This window comes from Ranitomeya variabilis, chromosome 2 (assembly GCF_051348905.1).
Source record: "Ranitomeya variabilis isolate aRanVar5 chromosome 2, aRanVar5.hap1, whole genome shotgun sequence".
NCBI classification, from domain to species: domain Eukaryota; kingdom Metazoa; phylum Chordata; class Amphibia; order Anura; family Dendrobatidae; genus Ranitomeya; species Ranitomeya variabilis.
The window spans coordinates 408,032,203-408,059,569 of record NC_135233.1 but is presented as its reverse complement, the minus strand read 5'-3'; the positions used below and the strand labels follow the sequence as shown (position 1 = coordinate 408,059,569).

General features: G+C 48.0%; 1 protein-coding gene across 2 annotated transcripts in view; it reads left to right on the top strand.

Moving 5' to 3' along the window:
* DIAPH2 (diaphanous related formin 2) overlaps positions 1-27,367 on the top strand; it is a 1,729,654-nt gene that overhangs the window by 1,126,088 nt on the left and 576,199 nt on the right. For both annotated transcript variants that reach the window (XM_077286525.1, XM_077286526.1), the window contains exon 24: positions 14,557-14,681. In XM_077286525.1, coding sequence (XP_077142640.1) covers positions 14,557-14,681 — 125 coding nt within the window. The remainder of the gene's footprint in view (positions 1-14,556; positions 14,682-27,367) is intronic.

The window sequence follows — 27,367 nt, the reverse complement described above, 5'->3', positions numbered from 1 at the left end:
ACGTCATGGCAGGTCCTTCTCGCGCAGGCGTGCGGGACCTGTGATGACGTCACGGTCACATGACCGTGACGTCATGGCAGGTCCTTCTCGCATACCATCCTTGCCACCGGAACCTGCCACTTGCATGGAGCGGTCACCAGAGCGTCGCGAGGAACGGGAAAGGTGGCGGAAGGTGAGTATATAATGATTTTAAATTTTTTTAAATTATTTTTAACATTAGATGTTTTTACTATTGACGCTGCATAGGCAGCATCAATAGTAAAAACTTAGTCACACAGGGGTAATAGCGGCTGTAATGGAGTGAGTTACCCGCGGCATAACGCGGTCCGTTACCGCTGGCATTAACCCTGTGTGAGCGGTGACTGCGGGGAGTATGGAGCGGGCGCCGGGCACTGACTGCAGGGGAGTAGGGAGGGCCTAATCGGACTGTAGCCGTCGCTGATTGGTCGTGGCTGTTTTGCCGCGACCAATCAGTGACTTGGATTTCCATGACAGACAAAGGCCGCGACCAATGAATATCCGGGACAGACAGACGGAAGTACCCCTTAGACAATTATATAGTAGATGTCACACACTGGCTGTATATATTGTATGTTACACACTAGCTGTATATATTGTACGTTACACACTGGCTGTATATATTGTACGTCACACACTAGCTGTATATATTATACGTTACACACTAGCTGTATATATAGTACGTCACACACTAGCTGTATATATTGTACGTTACACACTAGCTGTATATATAGTACGTTACACACTAGCTGTATATATTGTATGTTACACACTAGCTGTATATATTATATGTTACACACTAGCTGTATATAGTGTATGTTACACACTAGCTGTATATATTATATGTTACACACTAGCTGTATATATTATATGTTACACACTAGCTGTATATATTATATGTTACACACTAGCTGTATATATTGTACGTTACACACTAGCTGTATATATAGTACGTTACACACTAGCTGTATATATTGTATGTTACACACTAGCTGTATATAGTGTATGTTACACACTAGCTGTATATATTATATGTTATACACTAGCTGTATATAGTGTACGTTACAGACTAGCTGTATATAGTGTACATTACACACCAGCTGAATATATTATATGTTATACACTAGCTGTATATAGTGTACGTTACAGACTAGCTGTATATAATATTTGTTACATACTAGCTGTATATAGTGTAAGTTACAAACTAGCTGTATATATTATATGTTATACACTGGCTGTATATATTGTACGTTACACACTAGCTGTATATAGTGTACGTTACACACTAGCTGTATATATTGTACGTCACACACTAGCTGTATATATTATATGTTACACACTAGCTGTATATAGTGTACGTTACACACTAGCTGTATATAATATATGTTACACACTAGCTGTATATAGTGTACATTACACACTAGCTGTATATAGTGTATGCTACACACTAGCTGTATATATTATATGTTACACACTAGCTGTATATATTATATGTTACACACTAGCTGTATATAGTGTACGTTACACACTAGCTGTATATATTATACGTTACACACTAGCTGTATATATAGTATGTTACACACTAGCTGTATATATTATATGTTACACACTAGCTGTATATATTGTATGTTACACACTAGCTGTATATAGTGTATGTTACACACTAGCTGTATATATTGTACGTTACACACTAGCTGTATATATTATACGTTACACACTAGCTGTATATATAGTACGTTACACACTAGCTGTATATATTATATGTTACACACTAGCTGTATATATAGTACGTTACACACTAGCTGTATATATTGTACGTTACACACTAGCTGTATATAGTGTATGTTACACACTAGCTGTATATAGTGTACGTCACACACTAGCTGTATATTTTATATGTTACACACTGGCTGTATATATTATATGTTACACACTAGCTGTATATATTGTATGTTACACACTAGCTGTATATAGTGTACGTTACACACTAGCTGTATATATTATACGTTACACACTAGCTGTATATAGTACGTTACACACTAGCTGTATATATAGTACGTTACACACTAGCTGTATATATTATACGTTACACACTAGCTGTATATAGTGTACGTTACACACTAGCTGTATATAGTGTACGTTACACACTAGCTGTATATATTGTACGTTACACACTAGCTGTATATATAGTACGTTACACACTAGCTGTATATATTATACGTTACACACTAGCTGTATATAGTGTACGTTACACACTAGCTGTATATATTGTACGTTACACACTAGCTGTATATAGTATATGTTACACACTAGCTGTATATAATATTTGTGACACACTAGCTGTATATAGTGTAAGTTACAAACTAGCTGTATATAGTGTATGTTACACACTAGCTGTATATATTATATGTTATACACTGGCTGTATATATTGTACGTTACACACTAGCTGTATATAGTGTACGTCACACACTAGCTGTATATATTATATGTTACACACTAGCTGTATATATTGTACGTTACACACTAGCTGTATATAGTGTACATTACACACTAGCTGTATATAGTGTATGTTACACACTGGCTGTATATATTATTTGTTACACACTAGCTGTATATATTATATGTTACACACTAGCTGTATATATTATATGTTACACACTAGCTGTATATATTATATGTTACACACTAGCTGTATATAGTGTATGTTACACACTAGCTGTATATAGTGTAAGTTACAAACTAGCTGTATATATTATATGTTACATACTGGCTGTATATATTGTACGTTACACACTAGCTGTATATAGTGTACATTACACACTAGCTGTATATAGTGTATATTACACACTAGCTGTATATATTATATGTTATACACTAGCTGTATATAGTGTAAGTTACAAACTAGCTGTATATTTTATATGTCACGCACTGGCTGTATATATTGTACGTCACACACTGGCTGTATATATTGTACGTCACACACTGGCTGTATATATTGTACGTTACACACTAGCTGTATATATTGTACGTCACACACTGGCTGTATATATTATATGTTACACACTAGCTGTATATATTATACGTTACACACTAGCTGTATATATAGTACGTTACACACTAGCTGTATATAGTGTACATTACACACTGGCTGTATATATTATATGTTACACACTAGCTGTATATTTTATATGTCACACATTGGCTGTATATATTGTACGTCGCACACTAGCTGTATATAGTGTACGTTAAACACTGGCTGTATATATTGTACGTCACACACTGGCTGTATATATTGTACGTCACACACTAGCTGTATATATTGTACGTCGCACACTGGCTGTATATATTATATGTTACACACTAGCTGTATATATTGTACGTTACACACTAGCTGTATATATTGTACGTTACACACTGGCTGTATATATTATATGTTACACACTAGCTGTATATAGTGTACGTTACACACTAGCTGTATATATTATACGTTACACACTAGCTGTATATATTGTACGTTACACACTAGCTGTAAATAGTGTACGTCACACACTAGCTGTATATATTATATGTTACACACTAGCTGTATATATTGTACGTTACACACTAGCTGTATATATTGTACGTTACACACTAGCTGTATATAGTGTACATTACACACTAGCTGTATATAGTGTATGTTACACACTAGCTGTATATATTGTACGTTACACACTAGCTGTATATATTGTACGTCACACACTAGCTGTATATATTATATGTTACACACTAGCTGTATATATTATATGTTACACACTAGCTGTATATATTATATGTTACACACTAGCTGTATATATTGTACGTCACACACTAGCTGTATATATTATATGTTACACACTAGCTGTATATAGTGTATGTTACACACTAGCTGTATATAGTGTAAGTTACAAACTAGCTGTATATATTATATGTTATACACTGGCTGTATATATTGTACGTTACACACTAGCTGTATATAGTGTACGTTACACACTAGCTGTATATAGTGTATATTACACACTAGCTGTATATATTATATGTTATACACTAGCTGTATATAGTGTAAGTTACAAACTAGCTGTATATTTTATATGTCACGCACTGGCTGTATATATTGTACGTCACACACTGGCTGTATATATTGTACGTCACACACTGGCTGTATATATTGTACGTCACACACTGGCTGTATATATAGTACGTTACACACTAGCTGTATATATTGTACGTTACACACTAGCTGTATATAGTGTACATTACACACTGGCTGTATATATTATATGTTACACACTAGCTGTATATATTGTACGTTACACACTAGCTGTATATAGTGTACATTACACACTGGCTGTATATATTATATGTTACACACTAGCTGTATATATTGTACGTTACACACTAGCTGTATATATTGTATGTTACACACTAGCTGTATATATTATATGTTACACACTAGCTGTATATATTGTACGTCACACACTAGCTGTATATTTTATATGTCACACATTGGCTGTATATATTGTACGTCGCACACTAGCTGTATATAGTGTACGTTAAACACTGGCTGTATATATTGTACGTCACACACTGGCTGTATATATTGTACATCACACACTAGCTGTATATATTGTACGTCACACACTAGCTGTATATAGTGTACATTACACACTACCTGTATATATTATATGTTACACACTAGCTGTATATATTGTACGTTACACACTGGCTGTATATATTATATGTTACACACTAGCTGTATATATTGTACGTTACACACTAGCTGTATATATTGTACGTTACACACTAGCTGTATATATTGTACGTTACACACTGGCTGTATATATTGTACATTACACACTGGCTGTATATATTGTACATTACACACTAGCTGTATATATTATATGTTACACACTAGCTGTATATATTGTACGTTACACACTAGCTGTATATATTGTACGTTACACACTAGCTGTATATATTGTACGTTACACACTAGCTGTATATAGTGTATGTTACACACTAGCTGTATATAGTGTATGTTACACACTAGCTGTATATATTGTACGTTACACACTAGCTGTATATAGTGTACGTTACACACTAGCTGTATATATTGTACGTTACACACTAGCTGTATATAGTGTACATTACACACTAGCTGTATATAGTGTATGTCACACACTGGCTGTATATATTATATGTTACACACTAGCTGTATATATTGTACGTTACACACTAGCTGTATATATTGTACGTTACACACTAGCTGTATATAGTGTACGTTACACACTAGCTGTATATATAGTACGTTACACACTAGCTGTATATATTGTACGTCACACACTAGCTGTATATATTGTACGTTACACACTAGCTGTATATAGTGTACGTTACACACTAGCTGTATATATAGTACGTTACACACTAGCTGTATATATTGTACGTCACACACTAGCTGTATATATTGTACGTTACACACTAGCTGTATATATTGTACGTTACACACTAGCTGTATATATTGTATGTTACACACTAGCTGTATATTTTATAATATATATGTTTATATAACATTTATATAACATCTATATATTTTTCATTTATATTTTGTGACACTTTTTATTTTGTTTATTCATTATTTATTTTAGTAATTTAGGCACCAATTGACAGATTAGGAGATTGTGACTTAACTTTCTGTTCACTGGCCCAGGTCTTAAAACAAATGCACTAGACTATCAGGATGCCGCAAACCCATGTGGTAAAGATGGCGGCAACACAGGTGTAAGATACTGATGAGACCACCACTCCCATCCTGCCAGTCCATGGACGGTCCATAATTAACATTTTTGCACTTGTAGCAGTTATGAAAAATGTTGCAACTTTTTTTTTTACCCAGCTACAGTTACCTTTGGTAATTCTTTGCAAAATGAATGGTGTCAAAGGCCTCTTTCGCACTTCAGTCTTTTTGTTTCCGTCCAAATCCGTCATTTTAAAAAAAAAAACGGATCCAGCAAATGTTGCCGCTGGATCAGTTTTCTTCTCATAGACTTGTATTAGCAATGGATTGTGATGGATGGCCTTCTGTTTCATCCGTCGTAAATTTCTGTGTCTGTCGTGCGGAGACAACGCACATAGAAACGTTTTTTGTGTACGTCGTAAAATCGCCCAGCGACGGATCCTGCGCTGTCCGTCGTTGGCTACAATGGAAGCCTATGGACGCAGGATCCGTCGCTGACTGTGAAAAGCAGGAATCCAGAGACGGATTACGTTTTTTGAAGCTGAGCATGCGCAGAAGAATTTCCATTCAATGGAAAATATCTCTCTCTCTCTCACTGATTCTAAAAAACGGATGTGTGAAAGAGGCCTAACGGAGAGGGGTCTGTGTACAGGCATCCAAAATACTCAGCATAATTTATGCAACACGAGTGGTAAATGATGGCAGGAAGGCCATCCTGGACTGGAGCACATTCCTTGCAGTGATGCTGGGCTGCACACATTCCTTGTGGAGCTCCCGCTAGGGACTAGGGGTACTCGGTACTGGGTCCGGTCATCATTAAAGGGGTGGTCACGGTGGCAGCGACCCGGTCCATGGCCCTGAGCTCCCAAATTAACGGGAATGTCTTTTAAAGGGGTTATTAAAAATGAGAATGTTCGTGAAAGAAAGAACTAGAGGACACAAGGTTGCAGTCTCTTTACTGATGTAAGACAGCCACAGTCCAGGGTACCGGATCACAGGTACAGGTAAGGTCTGGCCGGCTTGGAAGCGACTCCGAAATCCCCCCAACCAGGTGGGGTTGGAAGCCTTCCCTTCAGTGCTGTGTTGGAGTCCCTTGCTGCCTTAGCCCTCACACAAGGTCCTCACATCCTCTCTGTCCCCCTAGTTGGTAGGACACTACCAGCATGACAGGTAACTCGAACCTTTTTAAAGGGTCTCTTAGGATGATGCCAGGCTCTATCTGTTACTGTGCCTTCGGGTGTTAATGGTGGACAGGTGACTAGCAACCTGCTGTCCGCTGGGTTCTGCCGTGGGGCATAGAGTTACCCCCACAACCTCGGTCTCCGGTTAACGGAATTCTGTGCTTCAGCGTGGTGGAAGCTCAGTCGCAGCTTCCTTCCAGCCCTTTACTTCTTCTACACTACTCTTCCCCTTTCAGTCTCCTACAAACTGCTCTGCTGCTCTTTCCTGCCAGGATCTGCAGCACCACGTGGCTGCACAGCCCCCTCTTTCTCTCTCAGACTTTCTCTGTCTGCTTCCACTCTGCGTTGTCCCTCTGACAGACTGACTAACTCCTACCCCAGACCAGAATATATATTTATATGCCCTGAATCCGGCTTCAGAGCTCCCCCTTCTGGCCTGGAGTCAGAACAGTGTTGCATGTGCTGGTTACCTGATAAAGGAATCCCTCCTCGCTTCCAAGCATGGCATCACCCTCCCCGTGAGGAAAGCAATACCTCTGTAACAACCGGTTACCTGGGGTATTACACTTGCAGTGATGCCTGTCGGCGCACATTCTTTGCAGTAATGCCGGCGCACATTTCTTGCAGTGATGCCGGCCGGCCCACATTCCTTGCAGTGATGCCAGCGCAAATTCCTTGCAGTGATGCCGGCCGGCCCACATTCCTTGCAGTGATGCCGGCGCAAATTCCTTGCAGTGATGCCGGCGCACATTCCTTACAGTGATGTCGGCCGGTGCACACTCCTTGCAGTGATGCCGGCACACATTCCTTGCAGTAGTGCTGGGCGGCGCACATTCCTTGCAGTGATGCCTGGTGGCGCACATTCCTTGCAGCGATGCCAGGTGGTGCACATTCCTTGCAGTGATGCCTGGTGGTGCACATTCCTTGCTGTGATGCCGGCACACTTTCCTTGCAGTGGTGCCGGCGCACATTCCTTGCAGTGATGCCGAGCGGCACACATTCCATGCAGTGATGCTGAGCGGCACACATTCCATGCAGTGATGCTGGGTGGTGCACATTCCTTGCAGTGATGCCGGGCGGTGCACATTCCTTGCAGTGATGCCGGGCTGTGCACATTCCTTGCAGTGATGCTGGGCAGCGCACATTCCTTGCAGTGTTGTCGGGTGGCACACACTCCTTGCAGTGATGCTGGGTGGTGCACATTCCTTGCAGTGATGCCGGGCGGTGCACATTCCTTGCAGTGATGCCGGCGCACATTCCTTGCAATGATGCTGGGTGGCACACATTCTTTGCAGTGGTGGCAGCACACATTCCTTGCAGTGATGCCGGTGCACTTTCCTTGCAGTGATGCTGGGCGGCGCACATTCTTTGCAGTGTTGTCGGATGGCACACATTCCTTGCAGTGATGCTGGGTGGTGCACATTCCTTGCAGTGATGCCGGCGCACATTCCTTGCAATGATGCTGGGTGGCACACATTCTTTGCAGTGGTGGCAGCACACATTCCTTGCAGTGATGCCGGTGCACATTCTTTGCAGTGTTGTCGGATGGCACACATTCCTTGCAGTGATGCTGGGTGGTGCACATTCCTTGCAGTGATGCTGGGTGGTGCACATTCCTTGCAGTGATGCCGGGCAGTGCACATTCCTTGCAGTGATGCCGGCGCACATTCCTTGCAATGATGCTGGGTGGCACACATTCTTTGCAGTGGTGGCAGCACACATTCCTTGCAGTGATGCCATCCGGCACACATTCCTTGTAGTGGTGCCAGTGCACATTCCTTGCAGTGATGCCGGGCGGCACACATTCCATGCAGTGATGCCGGGTGGCACACAATCCTTGCAGTGATGCCGGGTGGCGTATATTCCTTGCATTGATGCCGGCGCACATTTCTTGCAGTGATGTCGGGTGGCACACATTCCTTGCAGTGATGCCTGGTGGCACACAATCCTTGCAGTGATGCCGGGTGGCGTATATTCCTTGCATTGATGCTGGGTCGCGCACATTCCTTGCAGTGGTGGTGGCACACATTCCTTGTAGTGATGCTGGCACACATTCCTTGCAGTGATGCCGGGTGGTGCACATTCCTTGCAGTGAAGCCGGGCTCCGCACATTCCTTTCAGTGATGCCGACGCACACTCCTTGCAGTGATGACGGGTGGTGCACATTCCTTGCAGTGAGGCCGGGTGGCAAACATTCCTTGCAGTGATGCCGGTGCACATTCCTTGTAGTGATGCCGGGTGGTGCACATTCCTTACAGTGATGCCGGGCGGCGCACATTCCTTGCAGTGATGCCGGCACACATTCCTTGAAGTGATGCCTGACTGCGCGCTTTCATTGCAGTGATGCCGGGTGGCGCATATTCCTTGCAATGATGTCGGGTGGCGCATATACCCATATTCCTTGCAGTGATGTCGGCGCACATTCCTTGCAGTGATGCCTGGTGGCGCACTATCCTTGCAGTAATTCTGAGTGGCGCACATTCCTTGCAGTGGTAGCGAGGCACATTCCTTGCAGTGATGCCGGCGCACATTCCTTGCAGTTATGCCGGCGCACATTCCTTGCAGTGATGCCTGGTGGCACACATTCCTTGCAGTGGTGGCAGCACACATTCCTTGCAGTAATGCCATCCGGCACACATTTCTTGCAGTGGTGCCGGCACACATTCCTTGCAGTGATGCCGGGCGGCACACATTCCATGCAGTGGTGGCGGTGCACATTCCTTGCAGTGATGGCGGCATACATTCCTTGCAGTGATGCCGGCGCACATTCCTTGCAGTGATGCCTGACTGCGCGCTTTCCTTGCAGTGATGCTAGGTGGCGCACATTCCTTGCAGTGGTGTACAGCAGCTGAATGATGCGCCACGTTCCCTGGGAGACGCATCGGGATTGACGTGCACAAGAGCAGGTCTGATGAATCGGGGGCCAGTTTTGTATTTTTTGGACCCTCGTCCTGTCGCTCCCCTCTACCACTATTACGTGATGTATAAAACATTCCGGGGGCTGCATAGAAAATCTATGAGAACAAAACGAGCGACCTTTTCTCTTCTGCTTCTCATTTGCATCTTGTTACCCAGAATTCCTGTGTGAAGCCTCCCGCCCTGTGACAAGTGAGCCAAGTAGATGGCGGTTCCTGTCGGAGGACGGGCGACTCTGGAGGATTCTGACGCTGAGAAAGGAGAGAAAAAGAGAAAAAAATTGATCTTGAAGACCTGATGCCATCTGCAACATTTTAGAAGAGGCCAGCAGTTTTTGTGATTTTCCAGGGACACATTAGGAATTGACCGAGATAAAAATAGCGGTTGTTCGCCCTGGGACTGCAGCTGCCAGGAAAGCAATTAACATTTACATTCTAGATCACAACTTTCCAGGATAACAGGTTTAGTGGATTACAGAGCGAGAACATAACTGAACAGATGTGACGGAGCGGCGACTATCCGGGAGAGACGGCCACACATGGCGTCGGTGCAGGGGACGGATGGATCTCTACCAGACCCACAGTACACAAACTGCTGATTCCAGTGGTGGAATGTGGAGAAGGGACAGCTGGTAAAAAATGTACCATGTGTTCTAGAAAAACATTCATCCGAACAACAGCTAAACGTCCTCTTCATCTGTGAATGACCGGGAGCAACCACCACGACGGCACAAACTCAACCACTGCCGCCATTACATCGTCAAGTTGTCAACTCATCCGAAAGTTCAAGAATCTTCAGACAGAAAGCAATATTGTACGGTGAATACCATCAGCTCCGTCCGTGGGGAATACCGTCAGCTCCGTCTACTCCGCGGGGAATACCGTCAGCTCCATCCGCTCCACGGGGAATACTGTCAGCTCAGTGGGGAATACCGTCAGCTCCGTCCACTCCACGGGGAATACCGTCTGCTCCATCCGCTCCACGGGGAATACCATCAGCTCCGTCCGCTCCATGGGGAATACCATCAGCTCCGTCTGCTCTGCGGGGAATACCATCAGCTCCTTCCACTCCGCGGGGAGTACCGTCCGCTCCGCGGGGAATACCGTCAGCTCCATCCGCTCCGCGGGATACCTGTCAGCTCCGTCCGCTTCGTGGGGAATACCGTCAGCTCCATCCACTCTGTGGGGAATACTGTCAGCTCCGTCTGCTCCGTGGGGAATACCATCAGCTCCATCCACTCTGTGGGGAATACCGTCAGCTCCGTCCACTCCGTGGGGAATACCATCAGCTCCGTCCGCTCCGCGGGGAATACCGTCAGCTCTGGCCACTCCGTAGGGAATACCGTCAACTCCGTCCGCTCAGCGGGGAATACCATCAGCTCCGTCCGCTCCGTGGGGAATACCGTCAGCTTCGTCCGTTCCATGGGGAATACCGTCAGCTCCATCCACTCTGTGAGGAATACTGTCAGTTCCCCGGGGAATATTTGCTGGACTGTTGGGATTCTGCTTGATTCGGTGCTGTTTTCTTTTCTTTTTTTGTTTAAGCTGTGATGACACATAATGACCAGATCTCTCCTAGAGCCTCCTGCATCCTCGGCGGTCCATGTGGTCCTGCTATAAGTCTGAAGGCCACACAGAGGCCTCCGTGCACATTGCAGCTTGAATGTCACTACAGATGGAAGCGATTGCTAGGTATGGCCTCCATCCTGCCCTGACAGACCCCTCTATGGCCTGTTACACCAAGCATAAAGGACACTCCACGTCTGGCCCCCACATACTGTCCGCATGAGGGATCACACTCATATGCAGATGGTTACAAAGTGGCAGATGCCAAAATGCAAGATACGAAGAAAGTGAAGATTATGTCACTGCGGAAACTTGTTTTTCTGCTCTTTGATTGCAAAACACACAAGGAAAAAAGTCATTTCTTGCAACTTCTCAGAAACCAGCAGCTGTTAAATGAGCCTTCCCATTCATCATGACTGACAAAAAGTTACCGAGAGCTCGCCACCCTGACAAGCTTTAAGGGAGAAGATGGGGAAAAGCGTCCGCTGGGAATCATTGATCTCTCGTCTGCGGTCCCGCAGGGCCAGCATTGTGCGCAGCTGAAATCAGACGTTTTCATGGAGCTGCAGGAGCTGCAGCCTGGAAATGGACGGAAAATCGAAGAAGTAGCAAATCTCTTCTGTCTGACTTGTATGGAGACAATAATGCAGAAATGAATTGTTACATAAAGCGAGTGTTTATACTGGAGACGACCGTGGCTGACGCGTTTCGGTCCTGAGCTGTGGTTACATGGTTAGGGGTCTCTGCTGGGCCGGTAATGAGCTCTTGTTTTCCCGGTGCTCAGTCGGCTCCGCCATGTGCCACGTACGGATGAAAGATGTATTTTTTTCCCATCGGCTGTTTTGCAACCAGCTGTTAAACAGTTTAGTCTGGACAAATGGTGGACCACAAACACAGACAATTAAGTGTCCACCCTTGGTGTATCCACCCCTGTCTCCAACTGCACAGATTGTATTATTGTACTTCAGAGCTGCGCTCACTATTCTGCAATTTTTAGGGCTGAAATCTTTGCTTGCTGGTTCTCCAAGTGTAGTGAGCGACAACACTTACTTCTGCACTTCAACCAATACAGATGAGCTCTGAGCTTGGAACACGGGAGCGTGTACCACACATACTGTTCCGGTGCGTATCACCCATAGCGTTCCGATGCGTACCACCCATAACGTTCCGGTACTTCTGTGTCATAAGATTATTCTCATAATCTATGGAGACTGGTGACGTGGATCAGAGTGAAGACAAAAACACGGTATATCAAGACTCAATAGAGTATATTGTAGGTAAACAGGCTTCAGTTAACATGTGGAAAGCAAACAGAGGCTCGAAGAATCAAGCAGCAGACATATGCAGACTCAGGAATATAAGGGTGTTGTTAGTACAGACCGATGATGAGAGTTCAATCCCGGGAATGCAGGATCCAGAGGTCCGGAGCCTGGACTGGGCTCCTAGTGGAGTGCAGGCCACAGCAGAGGTGGGTGCAGAGCAGATCTGGAGAAGTAGAGTCTTCCAGATGGGAGGCAGACCGGTAACAAATGGGGTATACCGATGAACAGAAGAGACAGGCAAGATACAAGACCTTCTAGCTTGGCAGCAGGTGAAGTACGAGATACACAAGTAAGGTATAGTGTGCAGAGTCCCTTCATATATGCAGCAAACAGGAAACAAGGAATATCAGACAGGAAACAAGATGGCCCCCATGAAGCCACTAACTCCATCTTAGATAAGGGCAAGATCAGGCAAAACAGGTACACAATTCAGATCCTTACATTCTGCTTCTAATCAGTGGGAAATAATTGGTCCAATGGTTCCGAAATGTTCATGAAAGGGGAACAGAAACCAGACCCTTCTCTCCTGAGAAGTGAATCCGCAGCCATAAAGATGTTCGCTATGTGCTGGCGTCTTTTTTTTTTTTTGGCCGCTTCGTTGCTGTAATGTTTTGTGCACGTGATCTCTGCAATATGTGACTGTAATAATATTTCTGCCGTGTTATGAGATCCCCTTCACATGAGATCCCCCTCGCATATGAGATGTCCTTGCAGGTGAGACCCCTCGCATATGAGACCCCCTTGCATGAGACCCCTTGCATATGAGATCTCCTTGCAGGGGAGACCCCTCGCATATGAGACCCCCTCGCATATGAGATCCCCCTCGCATATGAGACCCCCCTCGCATAAGACCCCCTCTCATATGAGATCGTACAGCAGGACTTTCCGTCTGGGGTGGAATACCCCGTGGTATCTTCCTCCTGGGTCAGAGGACCGGCCGCCGTGCCCGGCACTGGTCTGTGGATGAAAGCTGACAATGATTTGTCGATTGTCGGTGTTACTTTGTCTGTGAACATGGCACAGTTGTAACATGATGAGTGATTGCATCTCGTCGTGTCACCCAGAATCTCACTTAATGTGTGAAAGCTGCAAAAATGTAAATTATAGGAGAAAAATAATTATGAAGCAAATGAAGTTATCACGTTAAACAGTAAACGATTGTGTCTATTATTACTATGTGTCAGCGCTATTCACTAGAAATCAAAAGACCAACCATAAAGTATCTGATCTGCTGACATCTCCTGTCTGTGTCTCCAGATCAGATGGGAGGAAACGCTCTATAAATGAGTATTAGTATTAGTATCTCTCCAGGCTGGGACTGGCCCATGGGGAAGCGGTAAATCCCCCGGCGGGCCCCGTGTCAGCCTCCGTCCACCTACATGAGCAGCACAGCTCTATGTACAGACAGCGTCTCATCATCCATCCGGCAAACTGATCACTTCTTATTATATGGAGGGAAGTTTGTGAGTGAGGGGATGGGATATTTGCTGCACCGTGGCCCTTGAGTGACTGTTACCGGTGGGCTCTTGGCACCACAGCCCAACACTATGTATACACCTGTCAGAATAACCCTAGCTGCCCCATATGTATCACACGTTCAGCTGTTTGATACATTTGGTTCGTTGGTTGCTGTAGGTGTCTACCACGTGTTTTTGGGTTACTTTGGGCCAGAAGCAGCACCCCATGTCCACAGAGATTGGTAATAAGTGGGGTCCTCGGCCCCTGAGGGGGTTGGGGTAAAACCTGCACTGGAGCCCCTGTAGCATCGTGAATCTCATCTATAACTCTTCTTTTCTCTTGCAGTTTCTGCTCAGAACCTGAAGGCCAGCCTGGATGCCATGGATCACCAGATAAAACGCCTGGAAGGTGACATCAAAAACTTCCCCAAAACCGATAACCCCAGCGATAAGTTTGTGGAGAAAATGACGATATCCTTTCATTGAAGTTTTGTCATTTTTTAGGTCATTGACATGAAGCAGAAACACTAGTTAAATATTTACACAGCATGAAATTAACAGCTCAGCAACAGTCTGATTTCACAGCTGAGATGGTGAGAGTAGTGCTGGGGATATGGGATGTCGCGTCCCAGAGACTGCCAGCGGCTATGTGGCACAATCTACGCGCCGGCCGCAGCGCAGGATCTGCTTACAATCAGATATTTAAGCAAATGCAGCGTTAATTGCACCTGAAATGCAGCGTGGGCTGACGCGGAATCTGTAGAATTACAAGTTATTCACACTTTGTATCTGCAGTTTTCATTTACTTTTGTTATTTTCATGTATTCTTTTTCTCAGTTTTTTTCGTAGCCCGTCCTCTCCTGAAGTATTATACTAGAGGAGTAATTATAGGTTGTATTGTTTATTGCACTTCTAAAAAGGAAAAGGAAAATATTCAGACTTTTCTATCATTATTCCTATTACATTATTACTGATAGAAAAGTACGACTATCCCATCTCTGTCTCGCCTCAAATGTCTCCTCGGTGCCTTTGCATTTTGCAGTTGTTTTTGTTCTAGTTTTTAAAATGCAGCGTTATATTTCAGTTCTCCAGTGGAAACAGTGCCGGATTATCAGACCTTCCAGATAATCAGATGTTGCTTCCCAGGACTGTTACTGTATTACTATACTGTTTCTTGCGTTTTCTACATGATTTATGTTCTCAGCTTTTCTGTTTATTGTTTACTTTATTTTCCACAGTGAGAGTGGGATGTTCTGTGTCGTTGTTTGTGTACATTGATACATTTTGTTACATTTGGATCTTGTTTACTCATTAGGTGATCTGTTGTGATCTGATAGGACCGATTATCTGTGCTGAGACTATCTAGTTATGTAATTTACCAGGGGATCATTAATGGCTGGTAAGTCACCACCCATCATCCTGACGCTGGCCACAAGCAGAACGCTCCCCCTGGATCCTCTCAGAGACGTCCATACATGTGGGATTGTGTGGATCGGCAGACAATCTGGTGTGATCTGATTGGACAGATATGTCTATACTTTGGATTGCTGTGATAAACAGATGATCGGGTTTCAGATCACAAACATTTGTAGAGATTTTGTAGCACATTATCCAGTTATATGTACTTTGTGAAGCACTTATGTCCCGGCTCCTCACCATGTCCCAGCTTTTCTCTCCACGTCCCGGCTTTTCTCTCCACGTCCCGGCTTTTCTCTCCACGTCCCGGCTTTTCTCTCCACGTCCCGGCTTTTCTCTCCACGTCCCGGCTTTTCTCTCCACGTCCCGGCTTTTCTCTCCACGTCCCGGCTTTTCTCTCCACGTCCCGGCTTTTCTCTCCACGTCCCGGCTTTTCTCTCCACGTCCCGGTGTAACAGGCCAGATTAACCCCCCCGCCCAGAATATACCCTGGGTTAAAGTGCCCTAGGCCAGATTGTACCCCGGGTATATTCTGGCTTAGCCCAAACTATACCCCGGGGTACAAATTGGACTAGTCCAGATTATACCCCTCCAGGTCAGAATATACCCCAGCTGCTGTAGATCAGATTTTTCAGCCTTTTGAGAACCATTGAGTGATATAATCAATAACGGAGCCCCAGGCAGCAAACGGGGCCCCAGGCAGCGCACAGGGCCCAAGGCAGCACACAAGGCCCCAGGCAGCGCACAGGGCCCCAGGCAGCACACAGGCGCCCCAGGCAGCGCACAGGCGCCCCAGGCAGCACACAGGGCCCCAGGCAGCACACAGGGGCCCCAGGCAGTGCACGGGGCCCCAGGCAGCGCACAGGGCCCCAGGCAGCCCACAGGGGCCTCAGGCAGCACACGGGGCCCCTGGCAGAACACAGGGCCCCTGGCAGCGCACAGGGGCCTCAGGCAGCACACAGGGGCCTCAGGCAGCACACGGGGCCCCTGGCAGCACAGAGGGGCCCCAGGAAGCGCACAGGGGCCCCAGGCAGCGCACAGGGCAACAGGCAGCACAGAGGGGCCCCAGGCAGCACAGAGGAACCCCAGGCAGCACAGAGGGGCCCCAGGAAGAGCACAGGGGCCACAGGAAGTGCACGGGCCCCAAACAGCGTACACGAGGCAGCCCACAGGGACCCCAGGCAGCCCATAGGGCCCCAGGCAGCACACAGGGCTCCACGCAGCCCACAGGAGCCCCAGGCAGCCCACAGGACCCCAGGCAGCCCACAGGGGGTCCCAGATAGTGCACAGGGGGGCAGAGACAGTGAGCAAGGGGGTTAGAGATAGCGCACAAGAGGGGGAAATAGACAGAGCGCATGTCCCCTGTGCGCTGTCTGGGACCCCCTGTGCGCTATCTGGGACCCACTGTACGCTGTCTGGGACCCCCTTTGTGATGTCTGGGGCCCTGCTCTTGAGTATATCACTCAATCCTGTAAGGCTAGTTTCACATTTGCGTACAGCCGTGCCCATGCATACGCTCTCAGTGAAGCCTTGCCCACTGCTGCGCCCTGCCGGTTAAGCTCCGCCCACGTTCTTTTGACGGTGCTGCAATCCGCGGCGAACGCAACAAGTTGGATTTTCTTGCGTTCACCGAAGCGTCAAAACAACGCATGCGGACGCAAACGCAAATGCGTACCTGGGCGGAGCTTAACTGGCGGGCGCGGCAGTGGGCGGGGCTTCACTAAGAGCTTACACAGCCGTGCGCAAATGTGAAACTAGCCTAAAATGTCTAGGGCCCCTGTGCGATGTGCAATATCTGGGGCCCCTGTGCGATGTCTGGGGCCCCGTTCTTCAGTACATCACTCAATGGTTCTCATAAGCGTGAAAAATCTGATCTACAGCAGCAGGGGTATATTCTGGCCCGGAGGAGTATAATCTGGCCTAGGTATAATATACCAATGGTCTATACTCCTCTAGGGCAGAATATTAGTGTGTTTTTGCTGCTGTAGTGCTACAGCATATATAGATGCACGTACACAAACCATATACCATTTCATGCGGCTTTTGTCAGATTTTCATGCAGTCTGCAGCAGATTTCCCTTTTCCACGTGACATGGAGAAATCTGCTGTGCTTCTGCACAAAAAAATCCACATCGTTGGGATGCAGATTTTGATGCAGATTGACTGCTGATTTCTCCCTGTTGAAAATCAGCAGCAAATCTAGTGCAAGGGAACAGGTGGACTAGACTTATAGCATGTGTTGGAGGCATTACATTGAACTGACAGTAGATGGTGCAGTTCCATCAGTGCATAGTTAATGATATGTGTTGTAACTTGTTATGTATGTTTCTCCCTGCTCTCTATGATATGCACCTTAAAGGGCCACTATCACCCCCCTCCAGCCGTTATAAACTAAAAGAGCCACCTTGTGCAGCAGTAATGCTACATTCTAACAAGGTGGCTCTTTTAGTTTTTGGTTCAAGTATTCCCAAAATAAAGCGCTTTGAAACTTAGCCAAAATACCTGTCTTTAGCCAGGAAGGCAGGTCCTCACTCCCCAGCTTCAACCGCTACTCTGCCCTCACTCAAATCTTCAGGGGCTTTCGGCGCCACCCTCTCCGCGCTTTTTTCTCTTCAAAACCGGCGCCTGCGCTGTGTGTAAGCTCTGGCCGTGTGACGTCCCAGCCAGGCTTGCAGACTGCGCCTGTGCGGGCATTGCGGCCACCCACCTTGGGAATCCCAGCCCCGCAGTGTGTTATGCATTATGCACAGTGCGGGGCTAGGATTCCTGGGCATGCGCACTGCGTGTGTCAGCCTGTCACCCAGGTCCCCCGCCTTACAGCGTCTGTATACTGTACTGTACTGTATACTGTACTGTATACTGTATGAGGAGGCACGATCAGCTGAATACAGTATACAGACGCTGTAAGGTGGGGGACCTGGGTGACAGGCTGACACACGCAGTGCGCATGCCCAGGAATCCTAGCCCCGCACTGTGCATAATGCATAACACACTGCGGGGCTGGGATTCCCAAGGTGGGTGGCCGCAATGCCCGCACAGGCGCAGTCTGCAAGCCTGGCTGGGACGTCACACGGCCAGAGCTTACACACAGCGCAGGCGCCGGTTTTGAAGAGAAAAAAGCGCGGAGGGGGTGGCGCCGAAAGCCCCTGAAGATTTGAGTGACGGCAGAGTAGCGGTTGAAGCTGGGGGGTGAGGACCCGCCTCCCTGGCTAGAGACAGGTATTTTGGCTAAGTTTCAAAGCGCTTTATTTTGGGAATACTTGAACCAAAAACTAAAAGAGCCACCTTGTTAGAATGCAGCATTACTGCTGCACAAGGTGGCTCTTTTAGTTTATAACGGCTGGAGGGGGGTGATAGTGGCCCTTTAAGTTCTCCAGTGTGAGTTCCTATTCTATCCTGATAAGGTATATAAAGTGAACTTGGAACACTTCCAACAAAAAAAAAAAGTTTATTTTGACAACAATGGAAGACCAACTATATGATCAGCTTTTGAGATTCTACACTGCAACAGAACAAAAGTACCCCCAGTGGATCTACGATCTACCTCCAGAGAAACGTTCAAATGCCAAGTCCCAGTTTAGACACACATCTAAGCCATATCGAGCAGAGAAAGGGATAATTTACTATGGAAAAAAGGAGGTTCTCACTAAAAGCTGACTGCCAAATATCCTGAAGGCCTGTCACGACAACCCAACTTCTGGTGGCCATTTTGGCAGAGATAAAACATTTGCCAAAATTTCTGACCGTTATTACTGGAAGGGAATGAAGAATGATGTTTACCAACATGTCAAAGCCTGTCAAAAATGTTTTGTCACATGTCCCAAAATCAGCAAAGAAGCTCCACCAATGAACAGTATACCAGTGCCTGGAAAAGTATGGAGCTTAGTTGGGATTGATATGATCGGTCCTCTTCAGGAAACATCAAACGGCAACAAATATATAGTTGCTGTCACTGATCATTTCTCGAAGTGGACTGAAGCAACAGCTGTTCCAGACAAGAGTGCCATGTCAGTAGCAAAATTTTTGTATAACATTACTTGCTGCTTAGGCTGTATGGACACTCTGATTAGCGACCAGGGAAGAGAGTTTGTGAACTCGATCATCGACAACCTGATGGATCATTTTAAAACAGATCACCGCATTTCATCTGCCTACCACCCACAAACAAATGGCCAGCGGGAACGTGACAATCGAACACTCAAAGAATCACTTTGCAAGCTTGTCAATGACCAAGGAACCAACAGGGACCAGTTCATCCCTGGTGTTTTGTTTGCCTATCACACATCTGTGCATGCCTCAACCAAGTGCACTCCATTTGAGGTCATGTATGGACGAAAGGCTAAGCTTCCTATTGACCTCAATCAGCAAATGACACTATGGATGTCATGTCTCTTTCAGATGATGCCAACCCTGATGTGCTAAATACACTCACAACCATTCATAACAGGATCCTCTCAACTGTAAGTAACAACATCCATTCTGCTCAGGAACACCAAAAGTGTGCCTTTGATCGCCGACACAAGAGCAACAAAGAAATCACTGCTGGCACCATTGTTTATATCAAGAATCAATGTCGTATTCATCGCATGGGTTCAAACATGGCACCACGCTGGGTTGGACCCTACTTAGTTGTGGAATCCTTAACCAAGGGAGGAGTAAAACTTAAGAACAATAAGACTGGCAAGATACTAAGAAGCACCTACCATGCCAGCAATCTTAAGATTTACCAGGATGAAGAGACTTCCCTACCACCCCAGTCCCCTGATGACTGTCCCAGTGACTCTGCCACACAGAAACACCAGCAAACCAAGACTTTCAACCCACTACCAAGTTCAGGAAGGAAGTATCTTACCACCACTCTTGACCTTACGTTTAATAGGGTAGTGTACTTTGGAGGCACAAGAGATCTTGGACAACCACGGCGTACATATAAAACCAAAGGTGATGGGAACTGCTATTTTCGGGCCATCAGCTATTTCCTGACAGGAACAGAGGACAACTACTCCCTTCTCAGAGCTAAAGTCATCCACCACATGAAAACTGACTTGTCCAAAAAACTACAGGGCTACTGTAATCAAGATGTGAATGAATATGTGAAAACCTTTGGCATCTCTCGTGATGGAGTCTGGGCAACTGATGCTGAAATCATGGCCACAGCAAATCTGTTGAGTTGTGACATCGTCATCCACACCAAAGTTGGTGATACGATGGATTGGTTGACCTATCCTGCAAGCTTCAATCTGCAGTCAACAACAGAACATGCACTTTATCTTGAAAACAATCATGATCATTTTAATGTTGTTATCAGTGTTTACTAATCATTTTAATGTTGTTATGAGTGATTACCTTTGAACGTTTATATTGTAGGGTCCTGTCACCAGCCATGTGTACGATTATCAGCCGAAAGCCTCTCCGGGACCAATAATCGCCCCATGTAAAAGTACCTTTATAAGTTTAAGTTTCAGAATGTTATAACTTTTATTATATCCTGAACAGTTTTTTTATGAACAGTCAAGGTTTTCAGGTTGAAGTAAAAAAAAGTCTGTGTGTTTAGAGTTTTAAACACTAAAATGTTCAAAAATTATGTAATTCTTGAGTATATCACTCAATGGTGCTCATAAACGTGAAAAATCTGATCTTTAATATGCTTTAATCTTTAATATACTCAAGAACGGGGCCACAGACATCACACAGGGGGTCCAAAACAGCGCACATGGGATCCCAGACAGCGCACAGGAGGCAGAGACAGTGCACAGGGGCCCTGCGCGCTGTCTATTCCCCCCTTGCACACTGTCACTTCCTCCTCCCATGTGCACTGTCTCTGCCACTCCATGTGCTGCCTGGTGCCCTGTGTGCTGCCTGGGGCCCCATTCGCTGTCTCTGCCCCGTGTGCTGCCTGGGGCCCCTGTGCACTGCCTGGGGCCCCTGTGCGCTCCCTGGAGCCCATGTGCTGCCTGGGGCCCTGTGCTCTGCCTGGGGCCCCATGTGCTGCCTGGGGCCCCGTGTGCTGCCTGGGGCCCTGTGCGCTGCCTGGGGCCCCTGTGCGCTGTCTGGTCCCCGTGCTCTGCCTGGGGCCCCGTGTGCTGCCTGGGGCCCCGTGTGTTGCCTGGGGCCCCTGTGTGCTGCCTGGGACCTCATGTGTTCCCTGGGTTCCTTTGCGCTGCCTGGGGCCCCTGTGTGCTGCCTGGGGCCCCTGTGTGCTGCCTGGGGCCCTGTGCGCTGCATGGGGCCCTGTGTTCTGTCTGGGGCCCTGTGCACTGCCTGGTGCCCTGTACATTGCCTGGAGCCCTGTGCGCTGCCTGGGGCCCCTGTTTTCTGCCTGGGGCCCCGTGCACTGCCTGGAGCCCTGTGGGCTGCATGGGGCCCTGTGTTCTGTCTGGGGCACTGTGCACTGCCTGGGGCCCTGTACATTGCCTGGGGCCCTTGTGTGCTGCCTGGGGCCCCTGTTTGCTGCCTGGAGCCCTGTGGGCTGCATGGGGCCCTGTGTTCTGTCTGGGACCCTGTGCACTGCCTGGGGCCCTGTACATTGTCTGGGGCCCTTGTGCGCTGCCTTGGGCCCCTTTGCACTGCCTGGAGCCCTGTGCACTGCCTGGGGCCCCTGTTTGCTGCCTGGGACCCCGTGAGCTGCCTGGAGCCCTGTGGGCTGCCTGAGGCCCCTGTGGGCTGCCTGGGGTCCTGTGCGCTGCCTGGGGCCCCTGTGCACTGTTTGGGGCCCCGTGCGCTGCCTGTAGCCCCTGTGCTCTGCCTGTGGCCCCTGTGCACTGCCTGTGGCCCCTGTGTGCTGCCTGGGGCCTCGTGTGCTGCCTGAGGCCCCTGTGTGCTGCCTGGGACCTCGTGTGTTGCCTGGGTTCCTTTGCACTGCCTGGGGCCCCTGTGTGCTGCCTGGGGCCCCTGTGTGCTGCCTGGGGCCCTGTGCGCTGCATGGGGCCCTGTGTTCTGTCTGGGGCCCTGTGCACTGCCTGGTGCCCTGTACGTTGCCTGGAGCCCTGTGCGCTGCCTGGGGCCCCTGTTTGCTGCCTGGGGCCCCGTGCGCTGCCTGGAGCCCTGTGGGCTGCATGGGGCCCTGTGTTCTGTCTGGGGCACTGTGCACTGCCTGGGGCCCTGTACATTGCCTGGGGCCCTTGTGCGCTGCCTGGGGCCCCTGTTTGCTGCCTGGAGCCCTGTGGGCTGCATGGGGCCCTGTGTTCTGTCTGGGACCCTGTGCACTGCCTGGGGCCCTGTACATTGTCTGGGGCCCTTGTATGCTGCCTTGGGCCCCTTTGCACTGCCTGGAGCCCTGTGCACTGCCTGGGGCCCCTGTTTGCTGCCTGGGACCCCATGCGCTGCCTGGAGCCCTGTGGGCTGCCTGAGGCCCCTGTGGGCTGCCTGGGGTCCTGTGCGCTGCCTGGGGCCCCTGTGCACTGTTTGGGGCCCCGTGCGCTGCCTGTAGCCCCTGTGCTCTGCCTGTGGCCCCTGTGCACTGCCTGTGGCCCCTGTGTGCTGCCTGGGGCCTCGTGTGCTGCCTGGGGCCCCTGTGTGCTGCCTGGGGCCCTGGGTGCTGCCTGGGGCCCCGTTATTAAGAATGTCACTCAATGGTTCTCATCAAAAGCCTGAAAAATCTGATCTACAGTAGCTGGGGTATATTCTGACCTGAAGGGGTATAAACTGGACTAGTCCAATTTGTACCCCAGGGTATAGTTTGGGCTAGGCCAGAATATACCCGGGGTATAATCTGGCCCAGAGGGGTATAAAATTATACCCTGGGGTATAGTTTGGGCTAGGCCAGAATATACCCGGGGTATAATCTGGCCTAGGCAACTTTAACCCCGGGTATATTCTGGGCGGGGGGTTAATCTGGCCTGTTACACCGGCTTTTCTCCACGTCTCGGCTTTTTTCTAAACACCCCGGCTTTTCTCTCCACATCTCGGCTTTTTCCTCCATGCCCCAGCTTTTCTCCACGTCCCGGCTTTTCTCCACATCTCGGCTTCTCTCCATGTCCCGGCTTTTCTCCATGTCCCGGCTTTTCTCCATGTCCCGGCTTTTCCCACATCCCGGCTTTTCTCTCCACGTCTCGGCTTTTCTCTCCAAGTCCTGGATTTTCACATCCTGGCTTTTCTCTTCACTTCCCGGCTTTTCTCTCTACGTCCTAGCGTTTCTCTTCACGTCTCGGCTTTTCTCTCCACGTCCCGATTTTTCTCTCCACGTCCTAGCTTTTCTCTCCACGTCCCGGCTTTTCTCTCCACGTCCCGGCTTTTCTCTCCACGTCCCAGCTTTTCTCTCCACGTCTCGGCTTTTCTCTCTACGTCCCAGCTTTTCTCTCCACGTCCCGGCTTTTCTCCACATCCCAGGTTTTTTCTCCATGCCCCGGCTTTTCTCTCCACGTCTCGGCTTTTTCCTCCACGCCCCGGCTTTTCTCCACATCCCGGCTTTTCTCCACATCTCGGCTTTTCTCCACGTCCCGGCTTTTCTCCACATCCCGGCTTTTCTCCACATCTCGGCTTTTCTCCACATCCCGGCTTTTCTCCACGTCCCGGCTTTTCCCACATCCCAGCTTTTCTCTCCACATCCCGGCTTTTCTCTCCACATCTCGGATTTTCTCTCCACGTCTTGGATTTTCTCTCCACGTCCAGGCTTTTCTCTCCACGTCTCAGCTTTTATCTTCACATCCCGGCTTTTGTCTCCACGCCTTGGCTTTTCTCTCCAAGTCCCGGCTTTTCTCTCCACGTCCTGGCTTTTCTCTCCACGTCTCGGCTTTTCTCTCCACCTCTTGGCTTTTATCTCCATGTCCTGGATTTTCACATCCCAGCTTTTCTCTCCACTTCCCGGCTTTTCTCTCTACGTCCCAGCTTTTCTCTTCACGTCTCGGCTTTTCTCTCCACGTCCCGGCTTTTCTCTCCACGTCCCGGCTTTTCTCTCCACGTCCCAGCTTTTCTCTCCATGTCCCGGCTTTTCTCCGCATCCCGGCTTTTCTCCACATCCCGGCTTTTCTCTCCACGTCCCGGCTTTTCTCTCCACATTTTGGCTTTTCTCTTCACGTTTTGGCTTTTCTCTTCACGTCTCGGCTTTTCTCTCCACGTCCCGGCTTTTCTCTCCACGTCCCGGCTTTTCTCTCCACATCCCAGCTTTTCTCTCCATGTCCCGGCTTTTCTCCACATCCCGGCTTTTCTCTCCACGTCCCGATTTTTCTCTCCACATCTCAGCTTTTCTCTCTACGTCTCGGCTTTTCTCTCCACGTCCCAGTTTTTCTCTCCACGTCCCGGCTTTTCTCTCCACGTCCCGGCTTTTCTCTCCACGTCCCGGCTTTTCTCTCCACGTCCCGGCTTTTCTCTCCACGTCCCGGCTTTTCTCTCCACGTCCCGGCTTTTCTCTCCACGTCCCGGCTTTTCTTTCCACGGCTCGGCTTTTCTTTCCACGTCTCGGCTTTTCTTTCCATGTCCCGGCTTTTTTCTCCATGCCCCAGCTTTTCTTCACGTCTCGGCTTTTTTCTCCCCGCCCAACTTTTCTCCACGTCCCGGTTTTTCTCTACGTCCCGGCTTTTCTCCACATCTCAGCTTTTCTCCACGTCCCGGCTTTTCTCCATGTCCCGGCTTTTCTCCACATCCCGGCTTCCTGTTGCTCTAGATGATCTTGACAAATGTCTGTTCTGTTTTCCTCTGTGTCTTTAATTCTTTCTGTTAGTATTTGTGTCACAATCACTGCAATCCTTAAAGGGAGACTGAACTTGTCATCTACCTCCTGTCTATGTGATATGTAATGGAATTACAGCTATTCTCCACTGTTATCAGCCATTCTAGACTTTGAGGAAAATGAATAAATCCAACTTCTCACCAGCTTCTTGTGAACACGTTCTTACTGACGAGCACGGGGTCCAGAGGGCCATGAAAACCTCATGGGATAAATGCAGCCATGATGTACTTGTAACTGTCGCGCAGGCAGATGTCACTGGAGAAAGGAGCATGACGCGTTTGATTATAGTCAATGGTCGGAGCAGATGGTCCAAAGCACGTTGTGTTTTAGCCCTGTAAAACATGGTCATCTTGAAGCATGAGAAGATGGTAGAATGTGCATTGTGCGTCTGATTAGATGTCCTGGTAATAATTTATCCGACACCACAGTTATTTGTTCCGGTGTAGCCGTGCGGCCCCATGCTCTGCCGCTTCCTGCCCATACTGATATTTGAGTGCTTTTCTTTTGTTTTTATGATTTCTCGGCCATCTCACCAACTTGTTGCAGGAGTTGCTGGACGTCCACTTGGCCGTCTGCCATTACATCCAGGAGCCACGGTCCCCCCGCACTCTTCTCGTCATCTTTAACCCTTGCACTGCTGGCACTCCGTAAGTAATTTCCGTACACGACGACATGTTCTGCTGGGATTATTTTGGGGCTTACTTCCTTGGCTTCTCTTCTCCCGTATTTCTACCTAGTTCTTCGCCTCCCTGTGGGGTGACCCTGTACAGCAGTACCTCAGTTTGTAGTCAGACATTGATGGTCAGTGCTTTGGTCTATGGCGTTCACTTGTGATTCTGTAGAATCGGGGTGTCCTGGAGGTCCATACGACCCATTACCCCAGTATGCGGTCCTCTGCTCCCCGAGTCGCCACCTCCCGCTGTTCTCCATCCTCATGACTTGCTGCCGGATCCGCAGCGTGAGGATAACTTCCAGCGGCCGCAGCGCTCCAGAGATACGTGCACTGAACAGCCATTCCCGTGCATATACGCGGCTCATATATATATTCTTTTTTTTCTTCATTTAACTTTTATATTTTTCTTGAAATTCTTTAATTTTCCGATTTAGATCTTGAGTGACACCGAGTACAGTCTGACACTTTTACATTTCCTCTATTGTAATGCAAATTTCAAGATTTCTGAAACACAAAAACCATTTCAATAGATCTCGGCACGCTTTGAATTAGTGGATTGCATTAAGGCTGGGAATGATGGCGACGTATGGAGGGCGTGCGAGTGTAGGACATGCATCCTCAATGCATTATTCATCGATGTACATAAATAATACCGGGGACGGCAAGAACGCTCGGCAGGAAGAGATTCTCTCAATCCTTTGTTGGTAAATGTGATGTGTATTGGATATACGGCGAGTGATATTTCATGTGACAGCGGGACGTGAGGGCAACTCGCCACATATTCCTCTGGTTGCCTTTTTGAGTGCTTCTTGCACCGCTCCACATGAACTAGTTTACTTAGAAGAATGCACCCAAAGAGGCACCTCAGAGACGGCTAGAGAAGGCAGGAAGGGATCTGGGGAGAGAGGAGATGTCACTGCATGAATCGCTCCCTACAGACTCCACTCCGGCCTGTGCTGCAGCCAACAAACATGCGGTATCCTCGGCCTCCTCACCCAGGAACAGCCAGCAAACATGAGGCATCCTCAGCCTCCTCACCCAGGAACAGCCAGCAAACATGAGGCATCCTCAGCCTCCTCACCTATGAACAGCCAGCAGTCATGAGGCATCCTCAGCCTCCTCACCTAGGAACAGCCAACAAACATGAGGCATTCTCAGCCTCCTCACCTAGGAACAGCCAGCAAACATGAGGCATCCTCAGCCTCCTCACCTAGGAACAGCCAGCAAACATGAGGCATCCTCAGCCTCCTCACCTAGGAACAGCCAGCAAACATGAGGCATCCTCAGCCTCCTCGCCTAGGAACAGCCAGCAAACATGAGGCATCCTCAGCCTCCTCGCCTAGGAACAGCCAGCAAACATGAGGCATCCTCGGCCTCCTCTCCTAGGAGCTGGCAGCAGCC